This window comes from Furipterus horrens, unplaced genomic scaffold (assembly GCF_987537825.1).
Source record: "Furipterus horrens unplaced genomic scaffold, mFurHor1.1.pri manual_scaffold_1, whole genome shotgun sequence".
Classification (NCBI taxonomy): domain Eukaryota; kingdom Metazoa; phylum Chordata; class Mammalia; order Chiroptera; family Furipteridae; genus Furipterus; species Furipterus horrens.
Genome location: NW_028327171.1, coordinates 111,661,568 through 111,682,209, shown reverse-complemented (window position 1 = coordinate 111,682,209; position 20,642 = coordinate 111,661,568). Strand labels below are relative to the sequence as shown.

The following is a 20,642-nucleotide window of genomic DNA, read 5'->3' as shown; positions in this document are numbered from 1 at the left end:
CTCTCCTCATTTTCCTCACTTTTTGTTTCCTCTTTCTGTATTGGTTAACTGTTCCTTCCCTGTGTTCCAATTTGTTGATTTGATCCCTGGTTTTCTTTACCTCACCACTAGTTTTGTATATGTTTTCATTCATTTCAGCAGGACCAGCCTTCATTCCTTCCCCATCTTGTTTAATATCTGCTGTTAGGTCTGTAAGCATTTGTATAACCAAAGCTCTGAACTGTGCCTCAGAAAGATTTCCTATCTGCTGAGCTGTTAGATTAGATATTTGCTGTCTGGTCAGCTGTGTCACCGGGATCTCTATCATGATCTGTGCCATCCTGACAGTTTTGTGTTTACCTTTGCTTCCTGGGTGGGGCTGTCACACCTCCTACAATACAGGGGGCAGAGCCCCGTGCACTCGTTACTACCGGGCAACCCTTCTCACCACACTGTGGCATTTGTGTGGGGGCGGGGGTCCAAGATGGATTCCTGCCTTTCACTCTCCACTGAAGAGTCCGGGAGCCTCCTCCTCTGTCCTCACTTCCTCCAACCCTCACAGTCTGAGGCAATGGGGGTCTGCCTTCCCTGGCATTGGAATCGCAAGCTGACAGGTCTGGTCTGCAGCTGGATGTGCTCCCCAGGCACTCCTCGCCTCCCCTTAAATACAAGTGTCTGTGCTTACCGCCATCCCACCAATGTCGCCACAGCTACTGCCGCCAGCAGAGCTTGACCTCTCCGCCCTGGCTTCACCCCTCCTACCCATCCAGACGAGCACCACTTCTTTATAACTTCATACATAGGACTTTCATATAGCTTTATTTTATTGAACTTCTGGTTATTTCTGGTTTTGCGGTAATTGTATTCCTTCTTAATTGTGGAGGAAGATGGATCATGTCAGTCTAGGCCTCCATCTTGTCCAGAAGTCTGGGGCTGTTTTGTTTCCATTTTCATTTGTCTCAAGGTAGTCTTTGATTTCTTTCTTGATCTTATTGTTAACACATTCATTGTTTAGTAACACGTTATTTAGCGTCTGTGTGTTTGTGTTTTTTTTCAGATTTTATTCCCTGTAATTGTTTTAGTTTCATACTACTGTAGGCAGAGAGCATGCTTGATATGATTTCAGTCTTTTAAATTTATTGAGACTTGTTTAATGGCTTAACAGATGGTTTATCCTGGAAAATATTCTTTGTGCACTTGAAAAGAATGGATGTTTTGCTGCCTTTGGGTGAAATACTCTAAAAAACACCAATTAACTTTATTTGGTCTAAAGTATCATTTAATGGTGCTGTTTCCTTGTTGATTTTGTCTGGAAGATCCATCCATTGATGTCAACGGGGTGTTCAAGTCCCCTACTAGAACAGTATTAATGTCAATCTCTCTCTTTATGGTCATCAATATTTTCTTTCTTTATATGTTTTTTGCTTCTTTGTTGGGAGTAGTATAAATGTTTACAAGAGTTACATCCATTTGTTGGCTTGATCCCTTTATCATTATGTATGTCCTTCTTTGTCTCTAATTATGGCCTTTGTTTTAAAGTCTTTTGTATAATAATAAGCATTGCTACCACAGCTCTTTTTTTACTTCCATTTGCATGAAATATAGTTTTTCATCCTCTGCTGTGTCTTTCATCCCCTATATGGGTCTTTCAATCTGAAGTGGGTCTCTTAAAGTGACTATTAATAGGCATGTAGTTATTGCCATTTTATTATTTATATTTATGTTCTGTTCTTCATTTTCTCCTTTAGAAAGTCTCTAACATTTCTTGTAATACTGATTGGGTGGTAATGAACTCTTATGGCTTTTTTTTAATCTGGGAAGCTCTTTCTCTTCTGCAACTTTAAATGATAGTCTTGTTTTAGGTCCTTGCTTTTCATTTTCATCATTTTGAATATTTTATGCCAATCCCTTCTGGCCTGAAAAGTTTCTTTTGAGAAATCAGCAGACAGTCTTTTGGGAGCTCCCTTGCTGATAACTAATTGCTTTTCTCTTGCTGCCTTTTAAGATTCTCATGGTCTTTAACCTTTGATCTTTTAATTATGATGTGTTTTGGTATGGGCCTCTTTGAGTTCATCTTGGTTGGAACTCTCTGCACTTGTTGGACTTGTATATCTTTTTTTTTTTTTTTTTTTTTTTTTTGCCAGGTTAAGGAAATTTTCAGACATTTCTTTGAATAAGCTCTCAATCCCTTGCTGTCTTCTTCGCCTTCTGTTACTCCTCTGATGTGAATGTTATTATGCTTTATGTTGCCCCAAAGGGCCCTTAATTTATCCTCATTTTTTTAATTCTTTTTTTTTCTATTTGCTATTATGATTGGGTGTTTTCTACTACCTTGTCTACCAAATTGCTGATTTGATCCTCTTGTTCATCTAATCTTCTGTCGATTCCTTCTGTTCTTCATTTCTGACTGGTTCTTTTTTATGGTTCTATGTCCTTTTTTATGCTTATCATCCTTTGTCAAAGTTCACTGATTTTATTTATTCTTTCCCTAAGGTCCTTGAGCATCCTTATAACAAGTGTTTTGAGCTCTGTATCTAGTAGAATGCTTCTCTTCATTTCATTTTTTTTTTTTTTCTGGATGTTTTTCCTGTTCTTTGATTTGGGGCATGTTCTTTATCTCCTCGTTTTGGCTGCCTTTCTGTGTTTGTTTCTGTGTATTAGGTGCATACACTACATATCCCAGTCTTGGCAGGGTGGCCTCATGTAGTAGGTATCCTGTGGGTCCCGGTTGCACAGTCTCCCTGATCACCTGAGCCAGGTGCTTAGCAGCATTCCTTGTGTGGTGGTGTGTGCCCTCCTTTTATAGTTGAGCCTTGATTTCTGTCGGCATGTCAGTGGGTAGAACTAAACTTCAGGATAGCTGCCTGTAAGGATTGGCCATGACCAAAGCGTACAAGCTGCTATGCAGGGGCTAACCGCATAGAGCAGAATTTGCTCCAGCAGGATCTAGTTCCTACTGAGACCTCCTTTTAGGTGTGCTACTTGTGGAGCTAATTGGGTGGTGCCCTGTTTTGTCCTGATGCTAGCCAATAGGTGTGTTGGTTCTGAGGCCTCTTGGGAGGGACTCGGTTGCAAGTCAGTGTCAGATATTGCCTATGATTGGCCCAGGGCTACCTGTTAGGAGCTGCAAAGTGATCCAGCATTGGTAGCTGCCTGTGCTGGGCCTGGATGCTCATGGGAGGGGCAAGTGGTATTCACCAGGTTAAAAATTCAGATTTGGCACTAATTCTAGGCATGAGGCCACTCAGTAAAGGTCTCAGGGTACACTGTAGCCAGCCACCACCCAGCTTGGGGTCTGCAGACCTTGGTGGGAGGGCAGGATCTCAGGTAGTCAGGGTGGAACTAGTGGGAATACACCAGCTAATGCAGATTCAGATTTGGCTTTGTGGTGAGAGGGCTGAACACGGGGACAGTGGCAGAAGTCCCTTGCTCTTACCCAGAAACCATACAACTCAGTTTCTTCCTGTTTGTCTCTGGTACATTCCCCTTACCCTCCAAGGTGTTGTCCCTTTGCCAGAGCCCAAGGTGAGTGCCTGCAAGTGAGAGTTTGTGCACAGGCCCTTTAAGAGGATGCCTGGATTCCCGACATCTCATCGGGATGAATGGAATCCCCACTGATTTTCATAGACAGGTATTATGTGGGCTCCTCTTCGTGGCACTGGTGTTCTGAGCTGGGGAACTCAGCATGGGACTAAGACCCCTCACTCCTCAGGGGGAACCTCTGCAGCTAAGATATCCCTCCAGATTCTCAAGCACCACACATGGGTGTGGGAGCCATCCTGTTTCGTTTCTATACCCCTCCTACCAGTCTCAACATGGCTTCTTTATATCCTTAGTCACAGGACTTGTGTTCAGCCAGTCTTCAAATAGTTATCCAGGTTAATTGTTTTATAACTTAGTTGTAATTTTGATGTGGTCACGTGAGGAGGTGAGTGCAGTACACAGTTACTTCACCATCTTGACCAAAACCTCCACAAAAATCCCTTTTCCCTATCTCGACTTCATGTCCTCTGAGAAAACCAAGCAGTCATATGAAGAAACTATATGAAGATGTTCTCAGCCAATAGCACCAGATAAGGTTCCAGATGACAATCAGCATCAAGATATGGGCTTTGCTAGTTCACTATAAAAGAGATAGGGACCTTTAAGTTAAAAATAAACTGTTTCTCATTTCTTACCAGATGGCCAAAATTCTCAAGAGAAAATATTAAAAGGCTTCTGTCAAATAAAAAAATACTTTAAATAAAACGTTTTCTATGTCAGATTGCTTTTGTGTCTTATTTTGGCGTTTCGAAATTTTATAAACTATAAAATGAGTTGAAGTAAATTTAATTTCATTTATCAGTTTTTAAGGTATATTTTCCCCATATTATTGACCCAGTGCAAGTATTAGACAGTGATGTAAGATTCATACAGGTATATGATGCAGGGAAATTGTCTTTTAATTGATAAAATGTGATATGAACTTTAAAATCACATATGAGAAAATTCTAATTCAGCCAATACTGATTTATGGTACATTTAGAATATTATTAATTTTAAAAATATGTATATTGGGCAAATTGTTGTACAGATTACTCTCTTAAGGTTCTAATCACTTTTAATCAATTATAGGGCAGGTTACATATTTAATACTTTATCTTCAAGTAACTTTTTTTTTAGAATATAAAATATAAATTTACTTCTCTTTTTCTTTTATCAGAATACAGTCGTTTTGAAGCCAAAATACATGACTTACGGGAGCAGATGATGAATAGTAGCATTAGTTCAGGATCAGGTTCTCTTCGAACTAGCCAGAAGCGATCCCTCTATGTCAGGTAAATTTCTTTACTTCTAATTATGGCAGATCTTAATTATTTAAGCAATTATGGCAAGTTTAATATTTATGCATGTAAATTTTTTCAGGTTTTTTACTGAGTTTTACTATAGAAAAATAAGTAAGTTGCAAACCAAGGAAATTTGTTTTATGACTGATTTTCTGACAGTGTCTTTCAAGAGTTGAAATATTATTAGTATTTGATTAATGAAAATTATATAACCCCTTGAATAATATAATAAGGAAAGACAAAATAAAGGTAGACCAGCAACTTTAAGTTAATCTTTTAGTGAATCAGTACTGTAGCTTAATATGGCATATCATCCAACACCTAATATTTACCTGTATCTTTTAATAATAAAATATTCTCCATTTGTTTAACATTAATTACCTTAACAATTTTAATTATAGCAAAGAGAGCATATATAAGTAATAGCTTAAAATGCAAATAGTCCCAGCAAAGAGTACAGATTCAGGCAATTTCTACATGCATTTTTGAAACACTTAGGAGAAGACAAACTTGTTATTTTTCTATAACATATAAGATTAATGTGGCAGCATAAATCAAATAATATTACATAGATACGATTAGTATATAAATTGTTTTTTCATTTGGTCGACTAATAAAACAGTACAGATATCCTATTTGTATTTTGTATACTTTTTATAGTAGTGCTTTTACTTAGTACTTTATTATACTGTTATTTTAAATTTAGGTGATGACTGTAAGTAATTTGTATTATTCTTCATATTATTCTCTCCTTTTGATTCTGTTGGGGAGCCTATTGCTAATATGTTTTATTCTTCTGGTGAGAGGTGATCTATGTTACATAAAATAGACATGTACGTTTGTGTATGTATAATTATATCTATACACACAAGCTTGTACTCTGTACTTGTTCTATAATCCATAATAAATGGAAACTTTTCTCACTTTCTTCTCTTACTCTATTTCTACTACCCTTTTTATTCCTTCTACCCTACTAATGATCTGGGAATCCTACATATATCAAAATTTTCTCTCCTTCCACTAATTCTTGCAATATTTATTAAACTCTTATCCAAACTTGTTAAAAGTATTTTATATATAGATATCCACAGAAAAATGGAAAAATATAAAATTGTGTTTATACTCTCCTTTTTTTCTTGCTTATCTGTATATTCTAAGTTTAGTGTAATTAACAGTTGTTACCTTTAATATCTGATTTATTAACACATAACCAAATATTAGGTTATATGTGTTGTAGTTGCATTTAATGAGTCATCCTCACTTTTTAATGTTTTTATTTTTAGAAAATACTTCTAAGTAGCTTATCAAAAGATTTATCATGAAAAATAACTGTGACCTCCCAACAATCCTTAGAACTTTGTTCCCTAAAAAAGTCATCTTCCATTTTCCTAACAAACTCCTGTGCCTTTACCTCCAAATTTTTAATTGTTTAGTTATATTTCATTGATTATGCTATCACAGTTGTCCCAGTTTTTCTCCCTTTGATCCCCCTCTACTCCCTCTCACTCCCTCATGCAGTCTCCATACCATTGCTGACGTTCATTTGTCATGATGTAAGTTCTTTGGCTACTCCATTTCCTATGCTGTACTTTATATCTCTATGACTATTCTGTAACTACCTGTTTGTACTTCTTAATCCCCTCACCTCTTCACTCATTCCCCCAAAACCCCCTCCCATCTGGCAATCATCGAAACGCTCTCCACATCCATGATTCTGTCTTTGTTCTTTTTTGCTTAGTTTGTTTTTTAGATCCAGTTGTCGATAGATTCATACTGATTGCCATTTTATTGTTCATAGTTTTGATCTTCTTTGTCTTAAAAAAGTTTCTTTAACATTTTATATAATAACGGTTTGGTGATGATGAACTCCTTTAGCTTCTTCCTCTTTGGGAAGCTCTTTATCTGCCCTTCAATTCTAAATGATATCTTTGCTTGGTAGAGCAGTCTTGGCTGTAGGTCCCTTCTTTTCATGAATTTAAATATTTCTTGCTAATCCCATCTATCTTGCAAAGTTTCTTTTGAGAAATCAACTGACAGTCTTATGGGAACTCCGTGGTAGGTAACTCTTCTTTTCTCTTGCTGCTTTTAAGAATCCCTCTTTATGTTTATCCTTTGGCATTTTAGTTATGATGTGTCTTGGAGTGGGCCTATTTGCATCCATCATGTTTGGAACTCTCTGTGCTTCCTGGACTTACATGTCTATTTCCTTCACCAAAGTAGGGAAGTTTTCTTTCATTACTTTTTCAAATAGATTTCCAGATTCTTGGTTTTTCTCTTCTCCCTCTGGCACCCCTATGTTGCGAATGTTTGGCTGTTTCAAGTTGTCCCAGAAGCTGCTTATGCTATTCTCATTTTTTTGGATTATTTTTTCTTCTTGGGTTTTTTTTGGGGGGGGGTGTTGTTTTTGGTAATTGTTTATTTTGTTTTGGGGTTGTTGTTTTTTTCTGTTTTTTGCTTCCTTAGTTTATAACTAATGAGTCCAATCAATCTAGGAATTTATTTTCCCAAGTGTGTTAAGAGAAGAAAAGAGTATCTCCTAGTATTTACTTTTGTTTATTAATTTAGAACAACTCTCTAGATTTGTCTTCATTTTAGAATTCAGTGTAGGTTGCTATTGGATTATACTACAGGCACTTTAAATTTTTCTTATACAGTATTGAAAGAAATAAGGTAGTGTACCTAATAACAAATTATTAACATACTAAGTTAATTTTGCTAATTTTTTTGGTCTCTGTCATATATAGTACAAATTTAAGTTTGACATTATTTTGCCTGCCGTGGTATATTGTTTATTTACCCAAATTATAAACATTTTCAGAATCCTGTGTTTATTTAATGATTAACATCATTATAACAAATAATTGTGAACTTTTTCTTCTTAATCTAGAGCCCTTTTTGATTATGACAAGACTAAAGACAGTGGCCTTCCCAGTCAAGGATTGAACTTCAAATTTGGAGATATCCTCCATGTTATTAATGCTTCTGATGATGAATGGTGGCAAGCCAGGCAGGTTACACCAGATGGTGAGAGTGATGAAGTTGGAGTGATTCCCAGTAAACGCAGGTAAATATAAGTCCATTACAGTCTTATCACTGGACTATTTGGGCAACAGAAACAAAAAAATTTAAATTTCTTTTATGGAGGTGATTATTTTATGCTTGGTTTTCCATATTATGTTTTACAACTATTTAATTTTATCACCTTTTATTGTAACCAATAACATACCCAGAGAGTATGATGCACCCCCTCCCCAACAGACATTTCCCTAAAGCACCTACTTGTTGCTGAAAACAAAGTGTAAGTATATTTTAAGTCATTGTGCCATGCATCTATGCCAGTAGAGGGAGAGAGAATTAAAAGCCTCTGTAGTTTTCCCATTAAGATGATAATAAAAGCTAAATTTTCAAGGCTTTTGATTGTGTGAATTATATCTTTTAGACTTGAAAATTGAAAGCATTGTAAATAAATGCAAAATGTTTAGAAATATCTGGTGATATGCTTCACATTTCTTTTCTTTCTTAATTTAGAAGTATGAGTGCATTCACTGTCTTTCCTCTTTGCTTTTAACCATTTATTGTAATGTTTCTTTGGTGCATACTTACCATCTAATGGCAAACATGGTTAACTGCTGATTGTTCAAAAGAAGGATTCCAGGTTAGAGAACCTCCTCGAAGGTCTATGAAATGCAATTAAATGTTTCTGCTTTTGTAGGAAAGGTATTAAATATCAGTTTATAATTCCTCCAAAGTACCTTATTTATGAGGTATGATCCATCCAAATCTTTGCCTAAAAGCCCTCTTAAATTTTAAGATAGCCAGCAAAAATATTAATGCGATATTAATGTCTGTTTGAGCTAGTTAATTCTCTTCAGGTCAGTCTCAGGGTTTAATAACCTTGTATTTTTCTTATTAATGAGTTAGATTTATACTTACTTTGTTAAGTCTCTATACTGATAAGTATGCCAAATCATATACCTATTTTAGACCTCTACATATATGTGTGGATGTATTTGTGAACGTTGAAGGGTAGGAATATTAAATTAGTATTAGTGTTAATATCTACTTAAAACATTTGTTAGTTTTGTTTGCTTGCTTATTTTGAATAGGTAACACTTTAACAAGGTTCAAAATTCAAAAGATCTAAAAGCTATACAGACTCCCTCTTAACCCTATTCTCAGGCAACCATTTCACCTCCATAGAGATAACTAAGGTAACCAGTTCCTAAATATCCTTCCAAATATATTTTAAAACTCTTTATTTTGTGCACTATAATTGGTTACTTTATGTTTTTACACAAGAAATGGCATTGGAGTTAAGTTTAATTTTTTTCTCACCTTTCTATTTTTAAAATTTTCAGAGCTATAGAAAAATAAGTACGAGAGAGATGCAAGAACAGTACAAGGAACACCCACATATCCTTCACCTACTTTCACCAGTTGTTGGCATTTAGCCCCATTTGCTTTCTCTTGCTCTCATGCTTAATTTTTAGAAATAGGTTTTCCATGCTAAGCTAATTTTAAACTACAGAAACATAAACAGAAAACCTGGAAAATTGGTCAACTCAGAAATCTTGTCTTATAATAATTTCAGTATATGGAATTGAGTGCATATATTAAGTGGTGTATTTTGATAATTCAAAAATTTTTTTTTTAAATAATAAAATGAATCCTGTATTTTATTTATCTACGAACCTAGATGGCTTCCAAAGGCTTTGGAATATAAAAATGCCCTGTGTTGAAGTATCACTTCTGATGACTTGTAATTTAGACTCTTATATGTATTTGGTATACCTAAAAAATAATACTGGGTACTTTGACAGGGTTGAAAAGAAAGAACGGGCCCGACTGAAAACAGTGAAATTCAATTCTAAAACAAGAGGAGATAAAGGGGTGAGTATATGAAATCTCTTATTTCTAGAAATTAATAATTGAGGATACTAGACCTTTTTATAATTCTTGTTTGAACTACATTATTAAAATGAGAAGGATTTTGTCATAAGAATTACTATCAACAACTCCTGCCATGTTGCTTTACAGTAGTAGATATTGAAGTAATTTATTAAATTAAAGCACCCATTTCACAGGCCTTGTCAAATTAAAACTATCATTTGATGTATTATTAACATATTTTTGGTCAGGTTATTTTTATTAAATGAAATGAATTTAGCCTTCATTCATATGTTCAATTAGAAACTTATGTCACCAGTATTAATCATGATAGTTAACAATCTTCTGAGAAAACAGGCCCTCAAAAAATTATTAACGAGGTCATAATGCCATTTTTTTAGTTTTTTCCAAGTGAATTCATGGAAATATTTTTGTTCTCTCTATTCCTAATATAATTTATTAATAGAATCCACTTTTAAATGTTTGAATTAATATGAATTTTTGTTTTGAGGAACTAGACAGTTGAAGAATTTGTAGATGGTCAAGAAATATATCAAAATTCTTTTATATATATTTTAGGCATGTTTTTGTTTTCATTTACTTTATGTCCTGCTTAAAATGGATGCCATTTGCTGAACATGATCTTACAGGCTTTGTCCTGTACTATGTTTTTAATTACTGCAATGAAATATATTAGCAAAAAGCCTGAAGAAAGAGCTGAATACATGTATTGAAATACTATTTGTAGAAATGTATTCTGTTTTGTAGAGTTTTTAAATCTAAAGCAAAGGTTTTATACATATTTTGATAATATTTCAAATGAATGTAAAACTCAGCAAATAAATTAACCCTCCTCTGTGCATCTCTGATATTAATAAGCACACAAATTTAAAGCTTTAAATTTTTAAAGATAAGAAATATCCTTGAACAAAGACATTAAATCAGAGTAAATTGCATAATATGTTCCATTATTTTAGAAATGATATATTCCTTTAAAATTAACTTGTAACTTCCAGAAAATACAAATTACAATATATAATGTGATCTGAAGCAATATTTAAAATAGAAAATTTTTGAAGGAAAAAATCTCAAGGATTTGAAATATATACAATGCTTTTTGTGTTTATTTTATATATGTCTTTAAAAATAATTTAGTAAAATAAACTGTCAGTATATTAAAAAAGAGGTTGCATGTTGTAACTTTTCTTTCATCTGTAAGAAGTTAACTGAATTAACGACATATTTAAATCTTAGTCTTGTTTGTTGACTGTAACCAACTTGACACACAGTCACTGTGTTCTAACACAGCACCAAAAGTATGCATGATACTTAGTGGGGTAAAAATACGCTTGCCATTGATACAGAACTGCGTTTCTTTCTGTAACAACCACTTCCCATTCTAAGGTTTTCTTTTGCTTTCCTTTCATGGTTTATGAACTTTATTTCCACTACAGACTTATAACATTTCAGTTTCTCATTAACATTTTTAATATTCGTTTAACTATTTTAAAATACTACATATGGAGATTATATATTCAGATATTTAATATATTATGTATCATGAATCTGATATTTTATTAGTTCTTACACTTAACTACACTCTGTCTCTTGCAATATAGCATTAATAACAAGTAATTAAACAGAGTATTTTGTATTGGAAATATAGAGACACTGCAGGTAGTATGTTTCTCCAGTTTTGTGTTTTCCCTATGCATTTGTGTCTTCTTTGCTTGTGCTATTATTACTTTTAATAAACTTTTCACCTGGAAGATGTTAAATGTAATACAATTAACACATTTCTTAACTAACAAGCATTTCTTTCTGTCTCATATTATGATGTCTTTACGATATCTTATTCTGGCTAACAGCAAAGATACCAAAAATCAAAACATTTTAAACTTTATGTTTCTTTCAGTTGTTTGCTGTGAAACTGACTCTGACCACTATATATTCAGTAGGAGGAATAAATAACCTTTATTTCAAATACTAGTTTTATCAGGTATAAAAATTATTACTAAATTTAAAAGCAGTGATTGTCATGAAGAAAAAAGATTTAGTCCTTTCCTAAATTAGATTACCGTAATATTTTTTCTGTTGAAAGTTAAATTTTTCTCTTTTCTAAAATTTGAATTCAAACAAAGATTTTTATTCAAAGATTTTTATTCAAATAATTCTACTTGACAGTTTATAAAATAATTATAAGCTCACAGCTCTTTATATTATTTTTTACCCATCAACTTAATTTTCAACTTCCACTTAGAGGTATTAGAGCCTTCAAATGTTAAGATCGAAATCAAGACAATCTGCTTGACTATAAATTATGAATTTACTAATCCTGAATTGTTGCTATGAAAAGGTAAAATGAAAGTTTAACTCTTTTCACAAAAATTCTTATCAAAATTAATTCTTTCAGTAATAGAATTTGAACTGAAAGTTACTTTAACTCAGCACCTTAATCACCTGGCCTTTTATACTTAAAAAATAGGCATGCCAAAAATATACTGCCTGCTGTCAATTACACTTCAAAATAATCATCTTATAGTGTGGATGAACTCAGGAAAAATCAGAACAAAATTTTTATTCTTTATGTTGTTCCCAATCAAAAAATTGTAATAATATTAATTCCTAGTGTCACTGGTAATATGTGAGGCCATTTCTTTCAAGACTTTGAGTGCCTTTCACAGAAATTATAAAAGAAACTACTCATCTTTAATAGGCTCATCTTTCTTTGTGCTACATGCTTTTAAATATGAATGAATAAATGGGATGTTCAAGAATGGGAAAAATTTGTTTCCAATATCTTTACAGTAAAGGACATGAAAGCAGTTGTTTATCTTGCTTATAGTAATTATGTATAAACTATTCAAATTTTAATTGCCTTTTTCGCTCTTAAGGGCACCAAACTTTTTATTCCCTATTCAGGACCCATGGTGCCAATGGATCGAATCTGGTTCTATTTACTTATATATAGTTTTAAAAATAGATATGTATAGTAGAGCTTAAAGACAAAGAAATCAGTTATAATAACATTCACGTTGGCCAGAAGAGTCCTAACTCTTCTTCCTTGGTTAGATAGCATTAATAAATCTATTGCTGGACTCTGTGGCCTTGATGGAGCCCTCTTAGTTTTCTTCCCACTTTCTGATTAATTCCATAAGCATTTAGTTACCTTTTTTCTCTTCAAAGATAGATAAATATGAAGGATTGTTTTTTAAATGTTCAACACTGGAACTTTTTCAACTGTTCTGGTTTTCTTTTTTAATAAAGGTTTTTGTTAGTTTTTTGGAGCCCCCAAAAAAATTTAAAGAGAAAAAAAGGGGAAATGTGTTCAAGCAAAAGGAAAATGAAGGGTATTACCTAATGCATAAAATATATTTAAACAGCTACAGTGAATGTTAAAAACTTTTGCTATAGAGCACCTAGCTCCTGGAAATCTAGAAAAATATGTATTGATACAAACAGGTGTTAGCTTGGTTTGAACGATCATAGTACCTAATCTCATTTACTCTTCTCATTTTTATCAAGTAACATTTATCCCTATTCTTGGGTATTACTAATTATACTCTTCAATTTTTTTCAGTATTTTTTGTTGTAAAACAGAATTACAGGAGTTAATACAAAATTAGAAATTCACTTTATGTGTTATTAAAATTCATATACAGACTGCACACTGTGGTCACAAGAGTCAGCTTCCACAGAGCTTCTAGGCTGGGCTTTTGTCCACACAGACAGTAGACATCCCTTTGTTTTGCCCCTCCTTCTCTTCTTCAGCAGTCATTCAATGACAAGCGTAAAAAGAACCTCTTTTCCCGAAAATTTCCCTTCTACAAGAACAAGGACCAGAGTGAGCAGGAAACAAGTGATGCTGACCGTAAGTATGTGGATCCAGTGGTCAACTGAAAATAAATATAGAGGGACCTACTGCCCTGCAGTTGGTTGTTACCATGGAGACAGTTTCAAGAGCTGCAACAGGTTACTAATTGCATTAACCAGGAGCAACTTAACAGGCAAAAATTAATTTTTATACCAATCTTACCTTTTTCTGGTACCTTAGGAATTCTTAATTTAAAGTAAACAGTATTTTTAAGCTGTATGTTTAATATAGTATTATTTAATGTAAGGGTTCTTATAATAAACACTTAACATACTCTTGGAGAATACTCTAGAGGAAAAACATGGATACCTGGGAAACTACGTAGTGATTTTTAGTTATGATATTGCCAATCTTGATAGACAGATCTTCTGGAATCATTCCATTTTATCCTATTTCTTCTTTATATGTAGACAGTCTGAATTTTACTTTTAAAATTGCAAGAAATGGTCTCAAACTTTGCTGCTATACCCCAATCAGTCTCTAAGACAGAACTTGCATTCTTTTAGTAGGTTACATTTAGCTGCTAGTTTGTTTCAAACTTTCAGCAATCTACAAAAGTGCTTTCTAAAACCTGGCTGGTGTGGCTCAGTGAACTGAGGACTGGCCTGTGAACCAAAAGGTCACTGGTTTGATTCCCAGTCAAGGGCACATGCCTGGGTTTCAGGCCAGGTGCCCAGTTGAGGGCCTGTGAGAGGCAACCAATCAGTGTATCTCTCACACATTGATACTTCTCTCCCTCTCTCCCTCCCTTCCCCTCTCTCTAAAAATAAATAATTAAAGCAACAAAAAAAAAAAGTGCTCTATGAGATGTGCACCTGTAATGGTCTTGGAACTGTCTCTTATTGTAGCACCAATTTTATGCATTACTGACAACTATTTTCTTTGATTATCTTTTTATTGCTTGCTCTCTGGGAACTACTCTCTACAGGAGATCCCTGACGACATGGGATCAAAAGGCCTGAGTAAGTGATCAAAATACTCCCAAGTTATTTTTTTAACCTCCATCTACAGACCTACCTTTTTCAGATACATTTTAAGAATCATGGTAGTGCCCTTCTGGCTTGAGGAGGTGTATGATTTAGATTGTTTTTAGACTTTTCATGTTAATAAAATGCTTGGGATTTTTATTTCTATAATACACACATTTTGTTTTTCTAATGCTCCATTTTTCATGTCATTTGAAAAAACTCTGCTCATACCTACATTTTTCTTTTTGTAATTTTTATGGCAATTACTTTTGCTAGGGATTTTTAAAGTTTTTAAAAATAGTACTACCTACCCTCATTATTAGAATCTAGAAGAAAATATTCCTTGTGGTTTTATATCACCTTTTTTGTTAAAACAAGTTAAAAATCACTCTGAGTCTGTGTTTCTGTGTTAGAAAAGCATCGTTATAATGTAAAAGCATAAAATAATAAATCTTAATGTTAGGGAAGAATTGTGGACCTTAAGTACAGGGAAATTAATATATCTCTTTTTAAAGGAGGTTGTAATTTATTAAAAGAATTATAAGAAATATGTTTTTTTCCATTTAACCAAGATTTGTCTCTGCTTTTTTTCTTATGTTTTCTTTTTTAATCTTTTAGCTAGAACTTAATCTTCATAGAAAGCTTGGTACAGGGTCTGATATATATAGGAGTCATTCAATAAATGTTGGAATAAATGAATGAAATAAGTCATTTAAGCAACCAAATTTTTAAATTTGCATATTTTCAAGTTGATTAAATGTGAAATTTTACCAAATATTACTAACTTATTTTAGGTGACAGTGATTCATAGAACTAACCTTTTGTAAGCTAAAATCTTTTTTCTTGATAATTCTTTTCCTGTGTGTTATTAAGCATTTTGAAAACTTATTTCTTTACAATTCACAGATCATTAAGGATGTAGGCAGTGTATTTTAACTTTCTAAGGTCTACATTAAATTTCATAGTTTTTCCTGCTTTATCCTAACTCTATACTGGAATTTTAATCTAAACTATAGGTATTTGACTATTATTTGAACCTTAACAATTACAGGTTTGTATTAAACTGAAGGGAGTATGCTTTATTTATAATTATTTTTATTAAATACACTTGATTATTTTTGCATGTGCCTCTTTAGGATTTGGCAGGAGCCACAAATTTACTATCACTAGTGACACCTTTTTTAAATCTCTTACCTTTAGGAATAATTACCAGTGAATGTTTTCAAAACTGGAAAATATTCCCACACATTCTTAATGCTATAGAATTTCTTTTGAGAATGATACATGTTTTAGAGATGGTATGAATCAGCGTATGTATCCACATATTTTTATTATAGGTTGAGACATTGGAGACCTAAGGAAAACTCATTTAAAAGGGAACTAAATAAAGAATTTAGTTTCCATACTGATATTGTTATGGTGGATGATGATTACATTTTGACCAAATCATATTTTTATCTCTCATTTTAATTGAGGGTTGGGATTGGGATGAGAAACAAATGAAAAGTGGTAACTGATACCAGACAGTGTCATTTAGAAAAAAATTTAAATTTTTCTGAACAATGACTTCAGATCCTTTGAATGATAGGTTTCTGTGCGTCACCTCCCAGGAACTGAAAGTATTTATTCACCTAATAACTTGATGATCAGATCAAGAAGATTTTACTTGGAAAATGTTGAGGGGAACAGAAGAAAATCAATAAAATTCTGATACTGGACACGACGGAAGTTTTTACATGAAACAGATGACTAGCAGTTGACAAGGAGTCTATTATTACACAGTAGAAAATACTGGATATTTGTGATGTCAGTTATCTAAAGTTCAGAACATGGGGAATAAACTAAGCAAAACCCTGTGAGATTTTAATATAAGAAAATAAATCTGTCCCTGGCTTGTGTGGCTCAGTGGATTGAGAACCAGCCTGCAAACTCGAAGGTTGCAGGTTCGATTTCCAGTCAGGGCACAGGCCTGGATTGCAGCCCAGGTTCCCAGCTGGGGGTGTGTGAGAGGCAACCAATAATGTTTCTATCACACATGTTTCTCTCCCTCTCACCTTCCCTTCCCCTCTCTCTAAAAATAAATAGATAAAATCTTTTTTAAGAAAGTAAATAAATGCGACCTCATATAGGTATTCATTAAGCCTTGTTGGAACAGGACTCATAAAGTTATAACAGGAGAAATTATTCCAGAGAAACAAACTTGTTGAAGAGATGTGGAATAACACCCAATATCAAGAAAGATGTACATCTGCGTGTAATTTCACACAGCCTATGGAAAAATAGAGGATATTTAATTAAGAGCAGAGAAACAGAAGTGATACCCTAGAATAATCTTCACAGACATGAATGAAGTGATTCTAATAAGAGAATCAAATAAATTATTGATTTTCCCTGTTAACAGTAGAGGAAGCAATGAGAGAGATTGTCTTTCCATATCCAGTTTTGACTAGCAACTAATTAGAATGTAATGGAAATCTGGAAGAATGTAAGTAAATCATCGTAGCTTGTGAAAAGCTAGAAATAGAAACATGTGCAGCTTTTATGCTTTAAGAAGGAAAAAAATGAATAAGTTTCCTTTAACAGAGACTAAAAGAAATATAGTTCAGGAGGGGCTATGAAAGGTGCTCAGAAATAAAATTATGACATAGAGTTTCAGAGAAGGTTTGTACCTACCTCTTGTATGCAGCTCAATTTTTATAACTTTTATTTTGAGGAACAACTCAACAACTTCCTCTGTTAGGCACACAGGTTTCCTGTTACATAGCTCTTCTCTTTCCTTTTTTCTCATTTTGAAGACTTAAGCAGATTTGTGCAGAGCTCTTAGGTGCCAAAACCAGACTTATTTTCATTTATCTTTAGAATAAGTTTTAAGAGCAGTAGTAGTATTGCTTGAGATAGACAATGTGCAGTATTTCAAAAGCACAAAGAGAAAAGACGTGATGCATTCTTGGGAAGAAATGTTTCATAGAAAGGTGAGACTTGTTAAAGAGATTTGAAATGATTGTGGTCATCAAACATAAGAAACAAAATAAAAATTAAAACTTGAAGAATATATTTATACCATGAATGTCAAAGGGATAATATCCTAACACTATAAATTTCTAAGAGATAAAAAGAAACAGACTAACTCTCCATTATAAAACTGGACAAAGGATATGAGACAAGTACTCAAAAGATAAGCAAAAGAAATAAGCATATAAAAATGTTTAATGTCTCTAGTAATCAATACACAAAATGATGTTTTACCCATCACCTTGGTAGGCCTTTCTTTTAAAGAATAACCCAGTGATGGAGAGGGCTCTATAGAATGACTACTTTTAACATGTTATACTATTGGGAGTGTAAATTGGTACAGCCTATCTGGAAAAGCATATCTTTTGACCTTTTGGTAATTGGATGTAATAAGAGTTGGAGATAAAGGTTTATGTATCAGGATGTTTAATATTATTTAGAAATTATAGCCCCCCAAAATTGAAATCATCCTAGAAAGTCTTACAGTTAAGCAGTAGTTAATGAAGTATGATTTATATATACTTTGTAATGTTATATAACCATTGAAAATCATATTAAAACATAATGACATGAGGAAATGTTCACAGTCATGTGAAAAAAGTAAAATATGAAACTATTGTCTCAGATATCTAAATAAACATATACCTAGGGCTATTTTGAATATTGTTGCTTTGAACATTCTTATACATGTCTTCTGGTGAGCATATATATGTCTTTATTCTGTTGGGGAAATAACTAGGAAAGGAATTGCTGAGTCATAGACATATGTATGTTCAGCTTTAGTAGGCACTGCCAAGTAGTCTACTGCTATATGAGTTCCAGTCACTGTATATCCTTTTCTATGCTTGGCATATCTGGTTTTGATTTTTTGTTTGTTTTTCATTTTAACTATTCTGGTAGATAGTAAAGGTTTTCATTGTGGTTTTAATTTGAGTTTCCCTGTTAAGTTAAAATGTGAACACATTTATGCATGTCTATTGAGTATTTAAACATCTTTGATTAGTTTTAAATTATCAGGAAAAAGCATTTTACCTTTTTGATAAACTCCTAAGCAGTGATGATTATACTTTTCCAAGGGTCATACTTTGATTAGCAAGATTTTATTGTAGAATAGTTATCGCTAATCTTAGAAAACTAAGGTGAATAGGAGAAATCCCCAGAAAAGATAAAAAAGAGATTATAGTAACTTTAACTTTTTATTACTTAACATTTCAAACATATTCAATAGTAGAAGAATAATAAATTAAACCCACTGTATTCTTTTCTACCCAGCTTCTATTATTACCAACTCATGGTTAGTATTATTTCCTTTATATACCCTCACCTACTCTCCCTCTTCTTTTATTCCATTGTAATAACTAATGTTTTTTTCTTTGCATATTAGAGATTGCAGAGTATAATATCAATCCTAATATAAATTTAAGATTTTTATTTATTTATTTTTTTTTTTTTGGTCATTCCTGTTTCTGGGAATGAATTTTAAGGAAATGGGACAAAAGATAAAAAGCTATGTAAATAGAGGCATTCATAGTAATTTGTTGATGTTTGTGGAAAACAATTTAAAGCGAACTAAAATGAGTAGTAGTAAGGTAAATCATAACAAGTCAGTGCAATAGAATATTATACAAGAATTTAGAATAATTATTTTGAGGTTCACTTGGTAACATGGGAAGAAATTTTTAAGTATAAACTTCTAAAAACCACCATTTTTATCTGCTTGATAAATTTTAATTTTTGTGTTTCTATTTTATTTAAAATATACGTAATCATGATTAAGAAAGTTGTATCTTGTCTTTGCAGAATAATAAGTATACTTATTTTTTTCACTATGACAACAATTCAAGAACTGTTATCTTTATTTGAAATCTTAAGTTCTACCATTCTCTGAAGTTTTCAGTAGTGCTACTTGATTTTAGGAGACTCTATGGGTGGTATGATACAGCAGATAATCTCTCCTCAAATTTTTTCCTCATCGTTTCTGTTTTTCTTTAAGATTTTATTTACTTTTTAGAGAAAGGGAAAGAGAGGGAGAAGGATAGGGAGAGAAACATCGATTGGTTGCCTCTTGCACACCCCCAACTTGGAAACTGGCCTGCAGCCCAGGCATGTGCCCTGACCTGGAAAACTGGGGACCCTTTGGTTTGCAGGCCCACGCTCAACCCATTGAACCATACCAGCCAGGACTACCTGACATAAGAAATTTAGATTTTTCTCTGGGGAAATTTTGGTTTTTAGTTTTAATAACTAAAATGGCTTCTTTTATTCAAGAGCAGCATTTATTGAGAGAATACCTGAAATCACATTTACATGAGAAGAGCACCTGGCGTTTACTGAACAATTAAGTTATGAAATGGGGTCACTTTCAAGAAGGGCCAGGAAATTTGCAAGTGGGCATATTTGCTTTATCTTTTTTGTTTTGCAAAGCAGCCATTGTCAGTTTCATCAAAGCAGGGCTTCTCAGAAACAGTAATCTATTTTAAAAAACAATTCCACCTTCTAAAATTCCCTTCCATTATTGAGGTATCTGAATCTATGACATCTAAAATGCTTTATCTGTGTGATCTCAGGACCATGGATTTACTTTTTTTTCCCAGGAACAAGAAAGAAGCTGAACAAAAAGCAAGATCAATTATTTATTATTTAAGACATCCCTTGATTAAAATGGGCACCTGTTCACTCAATTATAACTTCTCTCTTTTGTCAGTGATTGTTTCATAAACTAAATTAAATGGTACTGTTTTCTCTTTCTGAGTTTTATGTCTACAGTTGGACTAATTTAGGATCACTTATGACCTCTGTTCATAAACTACAGTACAAAAATGAGGCATTGTCCTTACTTATGGCGGGGGTAGTTCCTAGCTAATTCATTTTTATTTATTTGAAAAAAAATAAACTTTTCAAAGAAGATCAAGAATGGGTTTTTTTTAATTCATTATGTGTGGCTTATATCTCAACATTTTGTAATGTCACCTTATATTTATTTTGATAATTTGCTCTTTTAAAACTCATGACACTGTTTTCTTTATTTTTTTTTCATTGTCTTGCAATTTCAGAGCATGTAACTTCTAATGCCAGCGATAGTGAAAGTAGTTACCG

The 20,642-nt window shown here is 33.2% G+C and overlaps 1 protein-coding gene across 12 annotated transcripts in view; it reads left to right on the top strand.

The window, feature by feature from the left end:
• DLG1 (discs large MAGUK scaffold protein 1) overlaps positions 1-20,642 on the top strand; it is a 311,643-nt gene that overhangs the window by 258,334 nt on the left and 32,667 nt on the right. For 3 of the 12 annotated variants that reach the window (XM_090278460.1, XM_090278504.1, XM_090278450.1), the window contains 5 exons: positions 4,682-4,796; positions 7,693-7,869; positions 9,626-9,695; positions 13,464-13,563; positions 20,600-20,641. In XM_090278460.1, the coding sequence (XP_090134586.1) occupies positions 4,682-4,796; positions 7,693-7,869; positions 9,626-9,695; positions 13,464-13,563; positions 20,600-20,641 (504 nt within the window). Of the gene's footprint in view, positions 1-4,681; positions 4,797-7,692; positions 7,870-9,625; positions 9,696-13,463; positions 13,564-14,494; positions 14,529-20,599; position 20,642 lie in introns of all 12 variants that reach the window. The other 9 variants (XM_090278531.1, XM_090278498.1, XM_090278540.1 and 6 more) reach the window with 5 other exon arrangements.